The sequence below is a fragment of the Rhinolophus sinicus genome, chromosome 14 (genome assembly GCF_057876585.1).
Source record: "Rhinolophus sinicus isolate RSI-liver-muscle chromosome 14, RSI-T2T, whole genome shotgun sequence".
NCBI lineage: Eukaryota > Metazoa > Chordata > Mammalia > Chiroptera > Rhinolophidae > Rhinolophus > Rhinolophus sinicus.
Window position 1 is genome coordinate 129,883,691 of NC_142514.1, and position 20,497 is coordinate 129,904,187.

General features: G+C 35.4%; 2 protein-coding genes and 1 pseudogene across 5 annotated transcripts in view; 1 reads left to right on the top strand and 2 right to left on the bottom strand.

Annotated features, from left to right (window-relative positions):
• The window catches only part of CCDC81 (coiled-coil domain containing 81), a 57,208-nt gene extending 39,210 nt beyond the window's left edge, over nt 1-17,998 (bottom strand). For 2 of the 3 annotated variants that reach the window (XM_088791530.1, XM_088791529.1), the window contains exons 1-2: nt 11,192-12,063; nt 6,346-6,446 (exon numbers count right to left, since the gene is read on the bottom strand). Coding sequence is in view for 1 of the 3 variants with exons in the window: in XM_088791528.1 (XP_088647654.1) it covers nt 6,346-6,446; nt 12,187-12,470 (385 nt within the window). In the remaining 2 variants the exon portion in view is untranslated. Of the gene's footprint in view, nt 1-6,345; nt 6,447-11,191; nt 12,064-12,186 lie in introns of those variants that run through there. The other variant, XM_088791528.1, reaches the window with a different exon arrangement.
• On the top strand, nt 1,615-3,871 carry LOC141572434 (small ribosomal subunit protein eS27 pseudogene; annotated as a pseudogene).
• Nucleotides 17,999-18,152: 154 nt separating the features above from the next.
• The window catches only part of HIKESHI (heat shock protein nuclear import factor hikeshi), a 38,941-nt gene continuing 36,596 nt past the window's right edge, over nt 18,153-20,497 (bottom strand). For both annotated transcript variants that reach the window (XM_019739650.3, XM_074335630.2), the window contains exons 4-5: nt 19,114-19,232; nt 18,153-18,232 (exon numbers count right to left, since the gene is read on the bottom strand). In XM_019739650.3, coding sequence (XP_019595209.1) covers nt 18,178-18,232; nt 19,114-19,232 — 174 coding nt within the window. In that variant the 3' untranslated portion in view covers nt 18,153-18,177. The remainder of the gene's footprint in view (nt 18,233-19,113; nt 19,233-20,497) is intronic.

A 20,497-nucleotide genomic window follows, 5' to 3' on the forward strand; every position in this document is an offset into this window, starting at 1 on the left:
GAAGGCTGGCCACAGGATGATGAACGCCGTTGAGAGTGACAGCTGTTTATAAACTTTTGATGGATGAAATAGCCAAGATACATCCCCACTGAAGAAAGATAACTCATGTGACAAATGAGAATACTTTGAGAGTAAGTTATAGAATGATCTTGAGACCAAGGAAGAAATATAGGAAAACTTGAGTCTATTCAGACTATTTAAAAATACTCAGACTATTTAAAAATACACCATACCAAGTAATAGGTAGCACACTGTCTTATTCTGCCTGGACTATCTGCAGGATAAAAGTCACACAATAAGACTTTTCCATGTTACACAGATGTGACCTCAATGAATAATAAATATGATAGTGATACCCATGTATATATAATATTATTTATTTATGACTAGAAACAATATTTATGCCATACTCTTCTGACCTGCCCCTTTTATAAAGATTTTGCATCTTTTTTCCATTTCACGTATGCTAAAATGAAAATTTGGCATTTGAAGACCTGAGTTCAAACCTGATATTAGCATAAATAATTTGTATGACTGAAATAAATTAATATTTCTAAGCCTTAATTTTTTATTGGTAAAATAGGAATAATGATGATAATGCTAACAGAGGGAATTCCACTATACTTAAAGAAGCAATGGGAAAAGTTAAAATGAGAAAGACTTTTTGGCTCCCCAAAATTCTAAACCTGCAGTTACTCGTCCAATTTCACCATTATATTATACCATTCTGCACAAGCAAAACAAAATGTATATTCTACAGACAAATACCTCAACTATTTTTTTTAAATGGAGACTATTGATAAACATACTCAAAAAAACTAAAATGTAGGTGATTTTAGGTAATATGTGATAAGTTGGTCAGCCAAATCATCTCACACAATACACAAAGATTAACTTAAAATGGATTAAAGATCTAAATCTAAAAGTAAAAACTATAAAACTTCTAGAATAAAATATAAGAAAAAAAAATCTTGTGATCTTGAGGTTAAGCAAACATTTCCTGGGAACGCAAAAAGCATGAATCATAAAAGCTAAAAACTGGGGCAGCCGATGGCTCAGTTGGTTAGAGTGCGAGCTCTCAACAACAAGGCTGCCAGATCAATTCCCCGCATGGGATGGTGGGCTGCACCCACTGCAACTAAGATTGAAAATGGCAACTGAACTTGGAGCTGAGCTGCGCCCTCCACAACCAGATTAAAGGACAATGACTTGGAGCTGATGCGTCCTGGAAAAACACTGTTTCCCAATTAAAAACAAAAAATATATACATATTATTAAAGTTAAAAATTTGATAAATAGGATTTTATCAAAATTTAAAACTTTTACTCTTAAAAAGACACCATTAAGAAATGTAAAGGAAAGACACAGAACAGTAAAAAATATTCACAATACAAATATCTGAGAAGTGGTATACAGAATATATATATATATATATATTATATATATACACATATATGTATATATATGTGTATACATATATACACACACACATATGAGTTTTAGGAAGATTTAAATAAATAAATAAATATATATATATCTATATATAGATATATATATAGATATATATAGATTCAATGATAAGACAGCTCAATTTTTTTTAAATAGGCAAAATATTTGAACATACATTTTACAAATGCAGATATACAAGTTGCCAATAAGCAGATGAAAAGATTCTCAACATCACTGGTTATTAGAGAAACACATTAAAACCACAAGAGATACCACTACAACATTAGAATAACTACAGTTAAAAAGACTGATATACCAAGTGTTGGTAAAGATGTAAAGCAATTGGAACTTAGTTCTGCAGGTAAGACTGTAAAGTGGTTCAATGTATTTTGAAAAACTGGCAGTTTCTTACAAAGCTAAATATACACCTACCACATGACCCATCCATTCAAGTTCTAAGTATTCAACTGAGAAAAATAAAACATAATGTTCACACAAAGTGTTATACACAAATATTCATAGCAGCTTTATTCACAATAACCAAAAATGTGAAATGACCCATGTGTCTACCAAATGGTAAATAGATAAACAACAGGTAGTATACAATGTAATACTGTTCAGTAAGTGAAAAGGGATGAACTTACTGATAGAGGCAACAACATGGATGAACTTCAAAATCATTATATTGACTGGTAGAAACTAGGCACAAAGAATGCATACTGCTTGACTCCATTTATATACATTTCTAGAAAATGCAAACTAATTTTGAGTAACTCAAGCCAATCAGTGATTGGTTGGGGTCAGGATCAGAAGAAGAGATGAACAGCAAAGAGGAATGAGACATCTTTTGGGTGTGAGGGATGTATTCTGTATCTTGAGTGTGGTGGTAGTTTCACAGGATTATACCGCAGTCAAAACTCATTAAAGCAAACTCTTTAAATGGGTGCAGTTTGTTGTATATAAAATATATCTCAATGAGAATGTTTAAAAAAATAACCCAGGGGCGGCCAGTTGGCTCAGTGGTTGGAACACAGTGCTCATAACACCAAGGTCGCTGGTTCGACTCCCACATGGGCCAGTGACGTGCGCCCTCTACCGCTAGATTGAAAACAATGACTTGACTTGGAGCTGATGGGTCCTGGAAAAACACACTGTTCCCCAATTTTTAAAAAAAGTAACCCAGAGTTTTAGAGGAAGTAAGCTTAAATAAATAATTCATAAGTAAACTGAAAATGAAGAACTTGTTGGAGGGTTTTAACAGTAGACTGAACAAATAGCATATGTCAAGATTAATGAACTTGAAGAAATTATCTAAATTGAATCTCAAAGTGGAAGATGGGTGAAAAGAACCTAACAGAGTAAGAGAAATGTGAGACAAATGAAGTTCTAGGGAGAGAGGTAAGAGCGAATAAGAATAAGAAAGATATAGTCGCTTTTCCGGCAGTGACGACCTCCCCACGAGAACATGCCTCTCGCTAAGGATCTCCTGCATCCCTCTCCAGAAGAGGAGAAGAGGAAACACAAGAAGAAGTGCCTGGTGCAGAGCCCCAATTCCTACTTCATGGACGTGAAATGACCAGGATGCTATAAGATCACCACCATCTTTAGCCATGCACAAACAGTAGTTTTGTGTGTTGTCTGCTCCACAGTCCTGTCAGCCTACAGCAGGAAAAGCAAGGCTTACAGAAGGGTGCTCCTTCAGAAGGAAGCAGCACTAAAAGCACCATGAGTCAAGATGAGTGGGGAACCATCCCAATAAACACATTTTTGGATAAAAAAAAAAAAAAAAGAACAATGGGATTTATAGATGATGTAATACAGAATTGTATACCTGAAATCTATGTAATTTTACTATCAATTGTCACCCCAATAAATTTAATTTAAAAAAAAAGAAAAGAAAAAAAGATATAGTCATTTGAGAAACAGTGGCTGAAAAGTTAGCAAACTGATGAAACACATTAACCACAGTTACACATTCTAAACACAAAGAAATAGGCTAAAACTAAAGGGGCGACAAAAAATATACCATGCTAACACCTATCAACTGAAAACTGGAGTGGTTCTAATAATATCAGACCAATTAGATTTCAGAGCAAAGAATGTTACCAGAGTTAAAGACTGTCATTTCATCATGAGAAAAGGTCAACGCAGAAGACATAAAAATCCTTATTAGTTTATCCTATTATTCTATTACACTTATGCTCTTAGTAACAGAGTTTCAAAATACATGAAGCACAAACTGATTAAGTTGGGGATTACCAGTTTTCAATTTTCTTAATGTAAGGACATGTCTATTGCTTACTATTTTTATATAAACTTTTAATTCATCACTTAAGATATAATAAAAAATAATTTAAAAATACATACTACATCATAATCAAGAGGGGTTTATTCTAGAATAAAAGGATAGCTTAAAATTTTAAAATTCCATCAGTGTAATTCACAGCATTAACAGAATAAAGCAACGGGGGAAAACACGATCCTATCAATAGGTAAAGGAAGCACATTTAATAAAACAAGCATTCTCGATTTAAGAAAAAGAAAATCCTCAACAAAGTATAAATGAAAGGAAATTTCCTTGTTCTTAAAAGGTTATATAGTGGGACCGGCCCGGTGGCTCAGGCGGTTAGAACTCCATGCTCCTAACTCTGAAGGCTGCTGGTTCGATTCCCACATGGGCCAGTGGGCTCTCAACCACAAGGTTGCCAGTTCAACTCCTCAACTCCCGCAAGGGATGGTGGGCTCCATCCCCTGCACCTAAGATTGAACACGGCACCTTGAGCTGAGCTGCCGCTGAGCTCCCAGATGGCTCAGTTGGTTGGAGCACATCCTCTCAACCACAAGATTGCCGGTTCGACTCCCACAAGGGATGGTGGGCTGTGCCCCCTGCAACTAGAAATGGCAACTGGACCTGGAGCTGAGCTGTGTCCTCCACAACTAAGACTGAAAGAACAACAACTTGAAGCTGAACGGCACCCTCCACAACTGAGATTGAAAGGACAACAACTTGACTTGGGGAAAAAAAAAAATCAATTAAAAAAAAAAAAAAAGGTTATATAGTAATAAAACCATACAGCTACATCATTCTGGATGGTGAAATAGTCAAAGCTTTCTCCCCAAGGTCAAAAACAAGATGAGAATGTTTTCTTTCACAGTTTTTATTCACTGTTGTGCTGGAAAAGCCCTAGATGGTGCTATAAGACTAGAAAAAGAAATAAAAGGTATATGATTGGAAACAAAAAGTAAAACAGTTTTCATTTAAATATTACATGATTATAAAGGAAGAAAAGAAAATATGTCAACTCTTAGAATCAATAAATAAATTTAGCAATAAGCTCTCTACATAAAAGGTCAACGTATTTAAAAAATTGTATTTCTATATACTAGCAAGAAATGATCAGAAAAAAATGGAATTTAAAAAATGCCACTTAGAGTAGAATCAAAAGAATCAAATATCTAGAACAAATTTAAGACAAGTTTCATAAGGCTAATACTGACAACTACAAAATACTGTGTTTGTACTACAGAGAGAAAATAAAGATGGACTAAATAAATGGAGAGCTATATCATGTTTATGAATCAAAAGACTGAGTATTGATAAGATGTCAATTTCCCACAATTTGATGTATAGTTTTAAGGCAAACCTAACCAAAAGCCCAGCAGGAATATTTATTTGGTGGATATTCACAGGATGAACCTAAAATTTATACAATGCAAATAAATGCAAAGAACCCTAAAATAGCCGATCTTAAAGAAGAATAAAGTTGGGAGATTTATACTATCAGAGTTCGAGACTTACTGTATAGCTGCAGTAATTACGACATGGAGTATTGGTGTAAGGATAGACACATAGACCAGTGTAACAAAATGGGGTCTAGGGGGTGGCTGGTTAGCTCAGTTGGTTAGAGCGTGGTGCCGGTAGCACCAAAGTTGCTGGTTCGATCCCTGCATGGGCCACTGTGAGATGTGCCCTCCCCCCCACAAAAAAAAATGGAGTCTAGAAATACACCTCTACTTAGAGAGTCACTTGGTTTCTGACAACAGTATCACTACAGTTCAGCAGGGAAACGATAGTCCTTGTCATTAAATGGTGCTCCAACAACTGCGTATTTATAAGGGAAAACAATAAGCCCTGCCTTACACCAAACCCAAAAATTAATTCAAGGTGGATCATAGACCCAAATGTGAAAGCTAAAAAATAAAGCTTGAGAAGAAAACAGAGTAACTTGACAACTCTGGGGTAGGCCAAGATTTCTTAGACATGACAGAAAAAGCACTAACCTTTAACAGACAAAATTGATAAATCTGACTTCATTAAAATTAAAAACTTCTATTATCAAACCACATCAGTAGGAAAATGAATAGGCAAATCACAAACTAGGAGGATATATATATTGGCAATACATATATCTGCTATATCTGATAAACGATTGTATCCATAATATACAAAGAACTTTACAGGTCAATAAGAAATCTTTTAAAATGGGCAAAATAGTTGAACAGGCACTTTTCAGAAAAGGAAGTTAAACATCCGTTATGACACAGCAATTCCATTCCTAAGTATATCCTCACCTAAATAACATATCAAGTGCGTATGTCTGTAAAAACTTTCACGAGAATGTTTACAGCAGCTTTATTCTTAACAGCCAGAAACTGGCAATAACCCAAACATCCATTAACGGATGAATGGATAAACAAATTATGGTATATTTATACAATGGAACATGGCACAACAAGAAAAAAAGAAAAAACTACTGATATGCTCAACATAGGTAAATCTCCAAAATATTATGATGAGCAAAAGAAGAGAAACACAAGAGTAACAACTATATATTCATTTATATGGAGCTGAAGAACCAGCAAACTAATTTATGTTATAGAAGTCAGAAAACTCACCTCTGGAAAATGGGGCGTCAACCAGAAGGTACCACAGTTTCCTTGGGGGCTCACAATGTTGTGCATCTTGATCTAGGCAATGGTGACACAAGTATATACATCTGTAAAAAACACACATGCTTAAGATTTATTTTACAGTATGTAAATTAATCTCTAATTTTTTAAAACTACAAGGCAACAGTGCACATATTATTTGACACGTTGCAAGCACGGGCTTTGTGCAGCCCACTCTTTGGTATCAGGGCATTTAACAATTAAACCTTCTTAATCCTATCTAGGGACACAAGATAGCATAGAGGCTAATAATTTGGGCTTGACAGTTCATCTTTCAACAAAAATGTGTTGAGTTCCTTATTATATGGCAGGCTTTGCTCTGCACAGTGGGATAATAAACAGTAAACAACACACCAAGACCCCGCCCTCACAGAGATCATAGTCTAGTGGGAGATACAGAAAACAAGATATAAATAATGCAAAGTAGGTACTACAATGAAAAATAAGGCAGGACAACTGGACACAGGGTGAGGAGGCTACTTTAGAAAGGTTTCTCCGAGGTTACATTTGAACAGAGACTGGGATGATGTAAAAAATCAATAACAACAAAAAAAAAAACTAGCCATGAAAAACTAACCTCTAGGCCTTTAATTTTCTATTCTGGAAACCTTGGACATGCTACTTAATTTCTCTCAGTCTTAGTTTCATTGTTAGTAAAATGGGGATCATAATAACTCCAGGTTGTATTAAGGATTGATTGAGATAACATATGTAAAGTGCTAACACAGTATCTGACATATCACAAGGACAATAAATAATAACTGTTTAAATCATAAAATAAGATACAAACAGAATGAGTACATCAGCGCTACAGTATATGGGCTTTTTCTTATTCTTTTATATATACAATGTAACTGTTCTATAAACATTTTGGATTCAGAGTATTTGAATGTAACACCTGTTTTTGCAATGAGTCTGTTCCAACAGAGCTCTACCACAGAAAAAGAAAGGACAGAGGGTAACGGGGGTGGGGGTGGGAGTTGAGGGTAAGGGGGATCAAATATATGGTGATGGAAGGAGAACTGACTCTGGGTGGTGAACACACAATGGGATTTATAGATGATGTAATACAGAATTGTACACCTGAAATCTATATAATTTTACTAACAATTGTCACCCCAATAAATTTTTTAAAAAAAGAAAAAGAAAGGACGAGAAAATGGGGGAAACTGGAGAACAAGAATTGGATAAAGAAGCAGTGGAATAGAGTCAGAGTAGTTATTCTGAACAGACAGCTCACTTTTCCAAATCTGGGTCATAGGATACAAAATTGAGATGACAAAATTATCCTTTAGGAGTAAAGGAGAAATAAAGGCTTTCTCAGAAAAACAAAAACTGAGGAAATTCATCACCAGCAAACCTGCCTTACAAAAAGATTTTAAAAGAAGTTTTTCTAGGAAAAGGAAAATGACATAGGTTAGAAACTCAATGTATTGGATGATTGTAGCATGTGGGTAAGTGAAATGAATGACAGCAACGCAAGAAGGGATGGGAAGAAGGAATTGAGGATACTCTAAGTTACCTGAACTATATGGGAAACGGAACAGTGTTATTTGAAGGTGGACTTATATTAGTTGAAAATGTATAGTTCCTCTGTACTCTTTGTTCAAAGTTTTCTGTAAATCTAAAAGTGTTCTAAAATAAAACCTAATAAAAAAAATTGAGATGAGCGAGACAAGATAAACAATAAAATAGTAATAAATTTTTATATAAACTATTTTTTAATAGCCACAGTTGAATCTAAATGTATGCATACATATTTCCCACCTTTGCTCATCCTGTTTCCCCCACCTGGAACACTCTCCCTCTCTCCATTCCCAGTCCACCACTTGCAATTCCTAGTAGAAGGCACTGTGCTTTCTCAAGCGTCTCTACCTCTTTGGCTGTTCTTAAGTGGGAAGTCCCCTCCTAATTTCTATCACGTACTGGTGCCCAAGTCTCAGCTCTTATTAAAACCTTGCCCTCCGCATCTGTACAGGTGTCCGTTATCTGGGCTCACACTTCTCATTTCCAATAGGAACTCAATATTTCTTGAATGACTATTACACAAAAGCACTTTTTAAACAGCAGGTGTTTGGGACTGTCCCCAGGTCCAATGTCATACATACTATCTGTATGTTAAAGCACCATCTGGTGGTGAAAGAAGACGGCTGTACTTGTAAGTCACCAAGAGGTGCTTTCCAAGCTCTGAGCTATCAGAGAGCTTTAACGATCATGTTAGACAAAAAAAGCCATGATGACTTGTATGTAGATGCACCTTTGCCAAAACATAATTTTTCTTGAGGAAATGTTTCCTGCTCCTTCACCTACTCCAATTTTTTTTCACCTTCCTCCCCATTTCCTCCCATCCTTACTTCTAAATCCCTTTTTCCTGCATTTCGACGGGTCCATTGAAAACACAGTTCTGGTTGGCAATGGTTTTGTCTTGGCTGCCCTAAGAGCATCCAGATTTCCTTTTGGAATTTACACGTCTAGACTGTGTGTAATTTTGGTGGGGCACTAATTCCTGGTGACTACATTCCATTACCAAAGCTGAAGAAAACAGATCCCAGGGGCATGTGACCCAAGCTCAGTTCTCACATGCTTTTTCTGAAAGGGCCCAGACTGTTAAGCCAGTGACACAAAAACAGGAAAGTCTGGGATAGATGCACTGCAGGTGGCGTGCTTTCCTCACGATCCTCCTTTATAACTGTCAGGGTTCCGAATGCCCAGCCCTCCAAGGCCCCTTGATTCCTGCCCATGTCCAAGACTGATTCTCCCAGCCCCAGTGCTCTGTGAGCTTCCAAAGCCTCTTCCAGTAACTCCCTGCTCCTTAAAGTAGCCCAGGTCACTACCTGGGGTCTTGTCTGCTTACAAGTTTGTAAAACAACTCAACTTCAGATTAGAGTGTTGGCATAAAATGGGGCTACCCATCCTTCCACTCCATTATCAGGATTAAAGAGAGACACTTAAACCCTAGCTGTAGTTAGTCAGGTGGCTTAAGCCATATGCAGTTAATGGGAGAGTCCTTTGAAATGAAAAACAGAAAAACGGTAAATGTCAATAGGAAGATTAGACATTTCTAATATAGATTAGATAATCCTGGAATGAAAATTAACCCTCATAATAGCACACTAATATGAGGTATTTTAGGAGAAAAGCAGCTACAGTTAGGAAGCCCTCAATGGACTCCCTCTGCTGTCCCCCATTTTATAGAACCTCTCTCCCTACAGAGACAAATGGGGGAGCAGAAAGAACACCTGTATGCATCCAATGAGTACATCATACAAAGGAATTTATGAGACCAAAAGAAACTAGAGGATAAAACCTGTTTACCCTGTCGGTTGAAGAGCGTCTTGTCCAAAAGACAAAGAAATATGATCTCTCCTGAAATATTCTGTCACCTGAGGGCTTATGCAGTGAAGTGAGGTCTTCCACTGTTGTGCAGTGAACAGGTGAGAGAGTTAACTAGACCAAAGGCCAAATGCCTGCTCCCTGACTATGGAATCTATGACTTTGGAACACTCATTGGACCTGTTAGTAAAAACCGCTTAAAGTTCTATAAAGATCTAGTGTGTATTCAGAGAAAATAACCTATTTGGAACAGGAAAACAGAACCCTACTCCATGACTGCTAACAGCTTAAGTATTTTTGTCATGGATCATGATTTTGGTGTATCTAAAAAGTCATTGCTATATCCAATGTCCAGATTTTCTCTGTTAATCTTCTAAGAGTTTTACAGTTTTGTATTTTATATTTAGCTCTATAATCTATTTTAGGTTGATTTTTGTGAAAGATGTAAGTTCTGTGTTTAGATTCATTTTTTTCTTTTTTTTTCTTGTGGATGTCCAGTTGTTCTAGCATTTGTTGTAAGACTATCTTTGCTGCATTGTATTGTCTTTGCTCCTTTGTCAAGATCAATTGACTGTATTTATGAAGGTCCATTTTCTAGGCTCCCTAGTCTGTTTCACTGATCCATTGGTCTACTATTTTGCCAATACCACACTGTCTTGATTATTGTATATTTAGAGTAAGTCTTGAAATTGGACAGTACCAGTCCTCCAACTTTGTTCTCCAATATTCCATTGGCTCTTCTGGGTCTTTTACCTCTCCATATGAAATTTAGAATCAGGAGCATTGAGATCTTATTCCCCAGCACATGTTGTCAGTTTGGCTCAAAATAAAATTTTAGGATCAGTTTGTTGATATCCACAAACTAACTTGATGGGATTTTAATGCAATTGCACTAAATCTATAGATCAAGTCAGTAAGAATTGACATCTTGACACTATTGCATTTTCCTATCCATAAGCATGGACTATCTCCACTTACTTACTTCTTTGATTTCTTTTCTGCTTTGTAGTTTTCCTCATATAGATTGTGTACATATTTTGCTAGATTTATACCTATTTCATTGGGGAGGTTGTCAATGTAAATGGTAATGTGTTTTTAATTTCAAATTCCACTTGCTTATTGCTAGTATAGAGGAAAGTGATTTGACTTTTGTGTATTAACCTTGTATCCTGTAACCTTGATATAATCACTTAGTGTTAGGTTGGTACAAAAGTAATCGCAGTTTAAAATGTTAAAAATAATTGCAAAAACCACAATTACTTTTGCACCAACCTATTAGTTCCAGTTTTTTTGGTCAATTTATTCAGATTTTCTACAGATGAGCATGTCATCTGCAAAGTTTTATTTCTTCTTTCACAATCACAAAAGCATACCTTTTGTTTCCTTTTCTTGTCTTACTGCATTAACTAAAACATCCAGTATGATATTGAAAAGGAATGGTGAGAGGGGATATCCTTACCTTGTTCCTGATCTTAGCAGAAAAGCTTCTAGTTTCTTACAATTACATATGATGTTAGCTGTAGGTTTTTTTGTAGATGTTCTTTATCAAGTTGAAAATGTTCCCTTTTATTCCTAGTTTAATGAGAGGTATCATGAATGGGTGTTGGATTTTGTCAAAAAATTTGTCTGCACCTATTGATATAATCATACAGTTTTTATTCTTTAGTCTATTGATGTAATGGATTACAGTGATTTTCAAATGTTGAACCAGCTTTACATACCTGGAATAAATCCCACATGGTTGTGGTATATAATTGTTTTTATACAATGTTGGACTCAATTTGCTAATATTTTGTTGAGAATTTTTGCATCTGTGTTCATGAGAGAAACTGGTCTATAGTTCCTTTCCTTGTAATATCTTTTCTGGTTTTGATATGTGGGTGATGCTGGCCTCAAAATGAGTTAGGAAGTATTCCTTCTGCTTCTATCTTCTAGTAGATTGTAGATAAGCTGTATAATTTCTTCCCTAAATGTCTGATTCACCAGAGAACCCGTATCTTAGAAATGACACCAAAAGCGTAAGTGACAAAAGAAAAAAGATAAACTGGAATACAATAAAAACTTTTGTGTTGCAACTCATATTCTCATCAAATAAATGAAGACAACCTACAGAATGGCAGAAAGTATTCGCAAATCATATACCTGACAAAGGACTTGTATCTAGAATATACGAGGTCTGACCATTAAGTTCAAGAACTTCTTACAATGATGCTGCTAACCGTTTTTGATATCAGAGGGATTACTCATTATGAATTTGTACCAACTAGACAGTTAAAGAAGTTTACTATTTGGAAATCCTGAAAAGGCTGCAAGAAAAAGTTAGATGACGTCAACTTTTCACCAACAATTCATGGCTCTTGCATCACGACAATGTACCAGCTCACAGGGCACTGTCTATGAGGGAGTTTTTAGCCCATAAACAAATAACTGTATTGGAACACCCTCCCTACTCACCTGATCTGGCTCCCAGTGACTTCTTTCTTTACCTGAAGATAAAGGAAATATTGAAAGGAAGACATTTTGATGACATTCAGGATATCAAGGGTAATACAACGACAGCTCTGATGGCCATTCCAGAAAAAGAGTTCCAAAATTGCTTTGAAGGGTGGACTAGGCACTGGTGTTGGTGAATCGCTTCCCAAGGGGAATACTTCGAAGGTGGTCATAGTGATATTCAACAATGAGGTATGTAGCACTTTTTCTAGGAAGAGTTTGTTAATTTTATTGTCAGACCTCATATAATGAATGCTTATAACTCAACAATAAAAAGACAAATAACCCAACTAAAAAATAGACAAAGCATTTGAATAGACATTTTCCCAAAGATCATAAACAAATGGCCAGTAAGCATATGAAATGATCTTCAACATCATTAGTCATCAGAAAATTGCAAACCAAAATGAGAATGAGATACCACTTTACACCCACTGGAATGGCTACAATCTAGAGAGACAATAACTAATGTTGCCAAGCATGTGGAGATATTGAAACCGTCCTACACTGCTGATGGGAATGTAAAATGGTGCAACTGCTTTGTAAAACAGTTTAGCAGTTCTTCAGAAAGTTAAACATAGTTACCATATAGCCCAGTTAAATCCACTCTTAAGTATATACCCAAGAGAAATTGAAAGCATATACCCACATAAAAACTTGTACATGAATGCTCATAGCAGTATTATCCACAATAGCTAAAAAGTGGAAATAGCCCAATGTTTATCAACTGATATATGGATAAACTGTGCTATATCCACACATGAAATATCAGCAATAAAAAGAAATGGTTACTGATGCGTCCTATAACATTGACAAATCTTGAAAACATTATGCTAAGTGAAGGGAGCCAGCCATAAAAGAACAAATACTGTATGATACCCCAAAATGCAAATCCACAGAAAGTAGATTACTTGCTGCTTAGAGCTAGTGGGGGTAGGTGGAGTGTGGGGTGCTGGGGATTAACTACTAACGGATAGAGGGTTTCTTTTAAGGTAGGATGAAAATGTTCTACAATTAGAACAATTAGTCTTGATTGTTGCACAAACCTGTAAATATACTAAAAAACATTGTACATTGAGTGAATTTGATATGTGAATTTTATCTCAATAAAGCTTTTTTTAAATAAGCAAATGCTGAAAGCAGGTGTATATACACAAGTTATGGAAATAGAAGATGCAGAAATGAAAAATAATTTAATCATTCTAATTGATGGTTATAACCTAAAATGAAAATGTCTTACAACTATGGAGCTAAGATAGCCATCGTCTCTTCAGCAAAATTATTTGCTGTCAATTTTCAATTAATTCTTCATGGACTGCTTTTTAATGATACAAGTACAAGAACCACAAATAAGATAGAAGCTATCAGCAATGCATTCAAAATCTAGAATCAGCATTTACAAGATGTGTATGTCCCAGGTTCATACATGACCATTGATGCAGCTATATTCAGAAGACAATGCCCTTATCTTGTACATATATCATCAAAACTATGAAGATATGAAACACATTATTTGGGTTTGCTATTTTCTCATTATTGTAAGTTCTAATAAATTTCCTTATTATCTTTTTTTGTTCAGTGAATTATTCAAAAAGTGACTCACAAACATTTTAAAAATGGACCCACTGGGCACCAGTGGCAAACGGTGTTATTATTTTTTCCTAGTATACTGAATATAGATATTGGCTGAGATTGTTTCTTGCCTTTGGATATTTTTGACTTATAGTCTTCTCTCCTCTGACAACTCATGATTTTGCCTTTCCCCAATCCAAGCATAATAAAACTGTTGTCTTTTTTGCCTGAATTCTTCGGGTTTCCTTCACTTTATGGAAGAAGAGGAAATATTAAGTTTGCTTGGCATTCTCCAAATTTTAATTAATTCAAAACTACTGTAAGAGCTCTTCTAAAAATCAAACTCAAAAGAAAAAATCTTGACAAATCGAGCTCAGCTTTCCTTGGTTAAAGGGCATGAGTAAAATTCATTAATAAAAATGTTTCAATGTGCCTTAGTCCAGTCAAGCTGCTGTAACAAAATACAATAGACTGGGGAGCTTATAATCAACAGAAATGTGTTTCTCACAGTTTTGGAGGTTGGAAGTCCAAGATCAAGGTGCCAGTGTGATGAGGTGAGGGCTCGCTTCCAGGCTGCACAGTTCTCCATCTATTCTCATACGGTGTAAGGGCGAGGGCGCTTTCTTGGGCCTCTTAAGGGCATTAAATCTCCTTCATGAGGGCTCTGTGTTCAGGAACTAATCACCTCCCAAAACCCACCTCCTAATACCATCACATTAGGCATTAGGATTTCACTGTATGAATTTTGTGAGGACATATACATTCTGACCATAGCAAAGGACTGTGCATTTCAGGTAAAAAGAAAGACACTCATGTTCATGTAAAGATTTATACAGTAACTGTCTACAAAAAGATACATTATATGGAATAAACTACAGGCCTAGAGAACTGTCATTGTCCATAATGTTTGTTTGTAGCCTCATAATAATCATGGTAATTTATAGTAATTGTATAAATTGTGCTGTACCTCAATAGTGGATTCTACTCTCCTCCATGCTACAAAAGAATCATCGTCTGTAACATCCTCAATTCTCAGCACATTTAGTCCTCTGGAAGAGACATCAGAGAAAAACTGCCCTCAATGAAAAATTAGTTTACCAGATACTATAACAACAGGCGTGGCAGTAAAACTCCAACACGTGGATTCCTGGATTCATTTTCCAAACAACAAATATCTTCTCCAGACAGCTGGACAACCACTCCTTCAGGAGTCTTTAAAGAAACAATTCTTAGGAATCCTCCAGAAGCCAATGTCTTTGGAGGAAGACTACTTACTGATCAAGACCCTCAAGTCAAGCAGATAACAGAAAGCGGAAAACTTCTGCCCAAAGAGAGAAGCAGGAGTAATTTTCTAATACCTTTTACTCCTTTTGCTTATTATGGTTTGGCACATCCTAGAGATTGCCTAGTGGTTTTTTAATATGCTCCCATATATTTTTATCATTTTATCCTTAATCCTCTGTGGTCTTTCTGGCCATTTTAAGAAATGCAGGACTTTTCAGCAGTTTTCTCAGACCATAGCTACTTTCTGAATCTGTCAAATTCCACCGAAAAAAAAAAAGTAATAGTTGATCCTTTAAACTCCTGGGGTCAATTTCCTCCCAAAGTTCCCTTCTGTTGTTCGATTTTTCCTCAGGTCATTCGTTTATCTTCATTCTTTTAAACCTGGAACTTTACTCTAAGCCAACAAAATGTGTCCGCTATAATCATTACAGCCCAGTCCCAGAACGAAGTTCACCAGGAGGGAACAAATGCTGAAGCTATTCTCCCTGCGCTAGTCACATTCTCCAAAGGTTTTCCAAACTTCCATGCAGGACCTAAACTCCACTGAGAATGTGCCCACCTCAAGGAAACAATTATTGGCTCATTCCTGCTGTGATAAAATATTTATATTCCTAAAATTATGTGTACTCACCAGGGATTGCTTATGTCAACACCAGGCTTTCACCCACCTCATAAATCCAAATCTATCTTGGGTGTATGAAATAATTATTAAGAAGCTTTCAGGTATTTTCTCTCCTGTGTTGCTTTTTTTTTCTTTTCTGTAGTGTATTTCCTTAAGGATAACCAGAGACTTCCAAAATGAAACAGGCCTTGGCTACTCAGGAGAGCGTTCAGAAGAGATAACTGACTCATTTAACCATACTATGTAAGACTACCTACTCCAACAGCAACAATACAATTAGAAAAGGTGGTTCAAGTGTTTACTCACCCTCTACTGTGGGAGCCCAACAAACCAGTTTCAATTCACTACCCAGGACTGTCATGGACAATCACACTTTTATTTCCTCTTGGCAGGCCAGGGGGCAGTTTATATTTAGTTAACACTTCGTGTTGTAGCTCTATAGAGACCACTGGACAAATGGAAGAGTTTTTGACTAGGCTAAAGGAAAAGGCTACCTGACTGTAGACTAGATCCAGCTGGACTTTGAGACATGTTTTTGTAGCTTGACTTGGTAATCTAGGTGCCTGGCTTTGCATTCTAGTACAAGAACGACCATTTTGCTTCTGTTACTACAGCTGACTGATGCTTTCTGTACAGAGTCTTAAATGCTATTGAGTAGTCACTGTCAAGTCACATGATTCAACAATGATCAACCATTATTAACATGAAGACCTGATGCTAATGAATACCACTGAATACTTGATATACAATCATAGCCCAATAAACAGCAGATACCAATCTGGACTGATTACAACCCCAGAAGGTAATGGCCTACCTTTCGACTTAGGCTAAAGAAAGACCAGAAGAGAACTGAGAATTGAAAGAGAAATTACAATTTGCAAAAATGTACAATTTGCAAAATACCATCAGTCTGCCAACCTTTGACAATCCAAAAAGTTACCGAAGCTCCAACTCTACACCAGCTCAGATACATGTTTCAAGACCACAAACTGATCTCACAATAAATCTGCATAGTTCATGTATTCTAAAGATACTGACTATACCAGTAACTCTACTTTTCAAAGACAATCCGAGACAATCCAAAACTAACTCCAGGCCCTTCCTTTGAGGACACCCTGCAGATCTTCTGGTGTATACGAGGCCTGACAATTCAGTTGGCGAACTCATCCTAGAAAAAGTGCTACATACCTCATTGCTGAATATCACTACGGTCACCTTGGAAGTACTTCCCTTGGATAGCTATGCACCAACGCCAGCGCCCAGTCTACGCTTCAAAGCAATTTTGGAGTTCTTTTTCTAGAATGGCCATCAGAGCTGTCATGTTACCCTTGATGTTCTTAAGGTCATCAAAATGTTTTCCTTTCAGTATTTCCTTTATCTTTGGGTAAAGGAAGAAGTCACTGGGGGCCAGATCAGGTGAGTAGGGAGGGTGTTCCAATACAGTTATTTGTTTACTGGCTAAAAACTCCCTCACAGACATGTTGTGTGAGCTGGTGCATTGTTGTGATGCAAGAACCAGGAATTGTTGGTGAAAAGTTCAGGTCGTTCAACTTTTTCATGCAGCCTTTTCAGCACTTCCAAATAGTAAACTTGGCTGTTTGTCCGATTAATACAAATTCATAATGAAGAATCCCTCTGATATCAAAAAAGTTTAGCAATATTGTTGCATCAAGTTCTCGAACTTAAATGTTAGACCTCGTATACTCACTTGGTGCAGCAAGCTAATAAAACCTAGCTTTGATTATATAGGAGATCCTGGTGAGTTTTGGTCAATGGGAGTCATCAGTATAAATATGTCAGAGTTCCCTTTTGAATCAGACACAACAGATTTATCTTCATATGCAAGATAATGAATTCTATGTATTCTATACAAAAATGCCTAACAACAGTACCAGTATTAAACAAAAAACAAAAACCTCATCAGTACTAATCATGGCAATTTTGTTAAACAAATACAAATGCATTAATTTGCAGATACAAAAACTGACAGCCAACCTGTTCTAATTGAAAAGGACTTATAATCTTAAGCAATACTAGCTGAAAATAATTTCTCCATATGTAAAAATGTGTATTGCGTGTTTTTCAAAAATTCCCCATTTGATATAACTGATTTTAAGTTAACTGCTCTAGCAAACCAGTATAAAAATACATGACAGATTATAAATGCAATGGCATTTGGCACACTAAGGTTGTGAATATGCTTTATTTTTAAGTAAAAAATGAATCATAGCCAAAACAAAATGTTTTGCTTCTGAATAATATTTTTAGCTTAAGGGAAAAAAGTCATTAAAGAGGAACATATTTTCATTTTTCAATGTTTTTAATTTTTTATAAAGATTTTAATTAAGCTTCACAGTCGCTAAGCAGTTTTTAAACTTAGGTTTCATAACGCTTTTGATTTCATGCTTTTAAATGAAATTTTATCTTTAAAACATGACAAATTTCAGAATCCATTAAAAATTATTTTATTCAAATTATGTTTTCCAAAAGAGAGGGTTCTGTGCTAGTCGTCTTTGAAAGTTTTCATACCTACAAAAGAAAAACATTTACAAGAAAATTAAAATAGAATTTTTCATAATTTGCCAAATGACTTACAAAAGCAAACAATTTTACATGTCATTTCTAAAAAGTTAAAATTAAAAAGCTAAAAAGTTAATCCTAAAGTTTAAGTATTAATTTATAAAAAAATAACACGTATAACTGGCTTGTATCAAAGAACACAAATCATAATAAATTTTATTAATTTTTCTCTTCTTCAAATCTGAGAGCTAGAAGGGAATGTAATAAAAAAGTCAAATGTAACTCCCCCTTCATTTCATAAATGAGGAGATGAGAGTAATTAGCTCAAGGTCATATAGCTAAATTGTACAACAAACTTCTCAACAAACTCTCTCTATGCATTCCCCACCACTGGATAGTCAAAGTGAAAAGAAATACCTAGAAAACAGAAACATATATGTATTATGCTAGGAAAATATATGTATTAATCATTCATGTACAGGATGCTATATAAACCACCCTGATGCCTTAACACATATTTACTTTAGATCAAGACTCCCTAAACTTACAAAAAATAAATTTTGATTAATATTTCAAGCCTCGTCTGTAACACTTATAATTCAAAATACAAAAAATGCACACTCTTTAATTGTGGTCCCTAAAATACAGGCAATTGTATTTTCCTGTTTTTATTAATTCAAAATGACTACTATCTAAGAATATTTAGGGTAAGAACCATTTCTAATCTAAACTCTACAGTACATACTTTTTAATGACATGCAAATATTAATATATGCTGATGTCCACAATTAAAGAATATGTTTAAATGTCAAAGAAGAAATACATTCACAGGCAAAAAATATATGGTTACTATAAAAACCTTAATATTAGCAATAAAAAGTACCCCATACCATTTCAGAACCACATTTGCTGGAATGAACATTTCAGATGGGCTTGGTGTCATCTGGGCCTGAGAAATAGCAAATGATGAAGCAAAATTGTAGAAATTGTCCAACATCTTTTGTGTGAACTGAAAAGTTAATAATGAATAGATTAGTGGATTATACTAAATACTCCATTTAGACCTTATATTTTAAATTTAAAATGTTCCCACATTAACTCGGTTTTAAGGACTGAGTTCTAAACTGTAATGTTGAAAGTTAAGGAAGGTCATAAAATGACATTATAGCACAACAATCATAACAATCTGTCTTTAGTACTTTCTTCTTTATATCTCAAAGAACTTCTGTTATCAAATATTTTAAGCTCCTAACATATTCATTTTGGAAAAAAAAAAAGAAAAATGTTTTTCCTTCAAAAATATCTTCTTTTATCTCCATCTCTATATCAACTACGCCTATCTCCTCAAATATCACCCTCCTCAAATCAACCTATTTCTTCATATAAAACAAATAACCATGTCTAAGAAGTCTATTTCTTGCCAGAAAGATAAAACTTAAATATAATAAAGGAACAACTAGCTATTTGCCATCAATTGTGAAGAAGAGAAAGGTTAACACTATTCCATTTCCTCTATTTCCTGGCCTGTTTCTTCTCATTGATCCTCAAATGGGCAGATCCACTAGCATCCTTCATGACTCCATGGTAAAAGTTAGAAGTAAACTGATGCATGTTTCTTGTGAACCAAATGTTTAAGAACTAAGCCCAAAAGTAAACAAACTATTAAGGATAATACTACCTTCTATTCACTCGATAATAATCTTCCCAATACCACTTTCTCAAAAAACATAAAACTAGTCAATAAGGCTCCTGCTGTCTCTATTCTATATGAAAGGAAATGTCTTATTAGGATTTTTGTTTGTTTAATAATATCAAGGTAATTTAATCCAATAGGATCTACCATTAAGGTACTTGAACTAATACCAGAGTACAGTAAGATCACTAAAAGATCAGTATTGGGGGGTAAAAATCAACAGCAACAACCCTCCACACTAGCAACAAAAATTTTTAAATGAACTTTAAAAAGATCTAATTCAGAATAGAAACAAAGTCTGTAAAATACTTAGAAAAGCTAAGACAAGCTGATAATAAGACCTGTGGAAAATAGAAACTCTAAGACTCTCTTGAGAGACAGAAAACAAATGAAAGGACCTATATACCGTGTCCAGGGGGAAAGATAAAACATGTTCACAGATGGGAAGACAATGTGATGATGGCAGCAATTCTCCCCCAATTAAACCTATAAATTCAATGTTACTTCCAACTCAATTCCAACAATGTTTTTCATGGAATTCGACAAACTGCTACAAAAATTATGAAGAATACCTGAGCCTA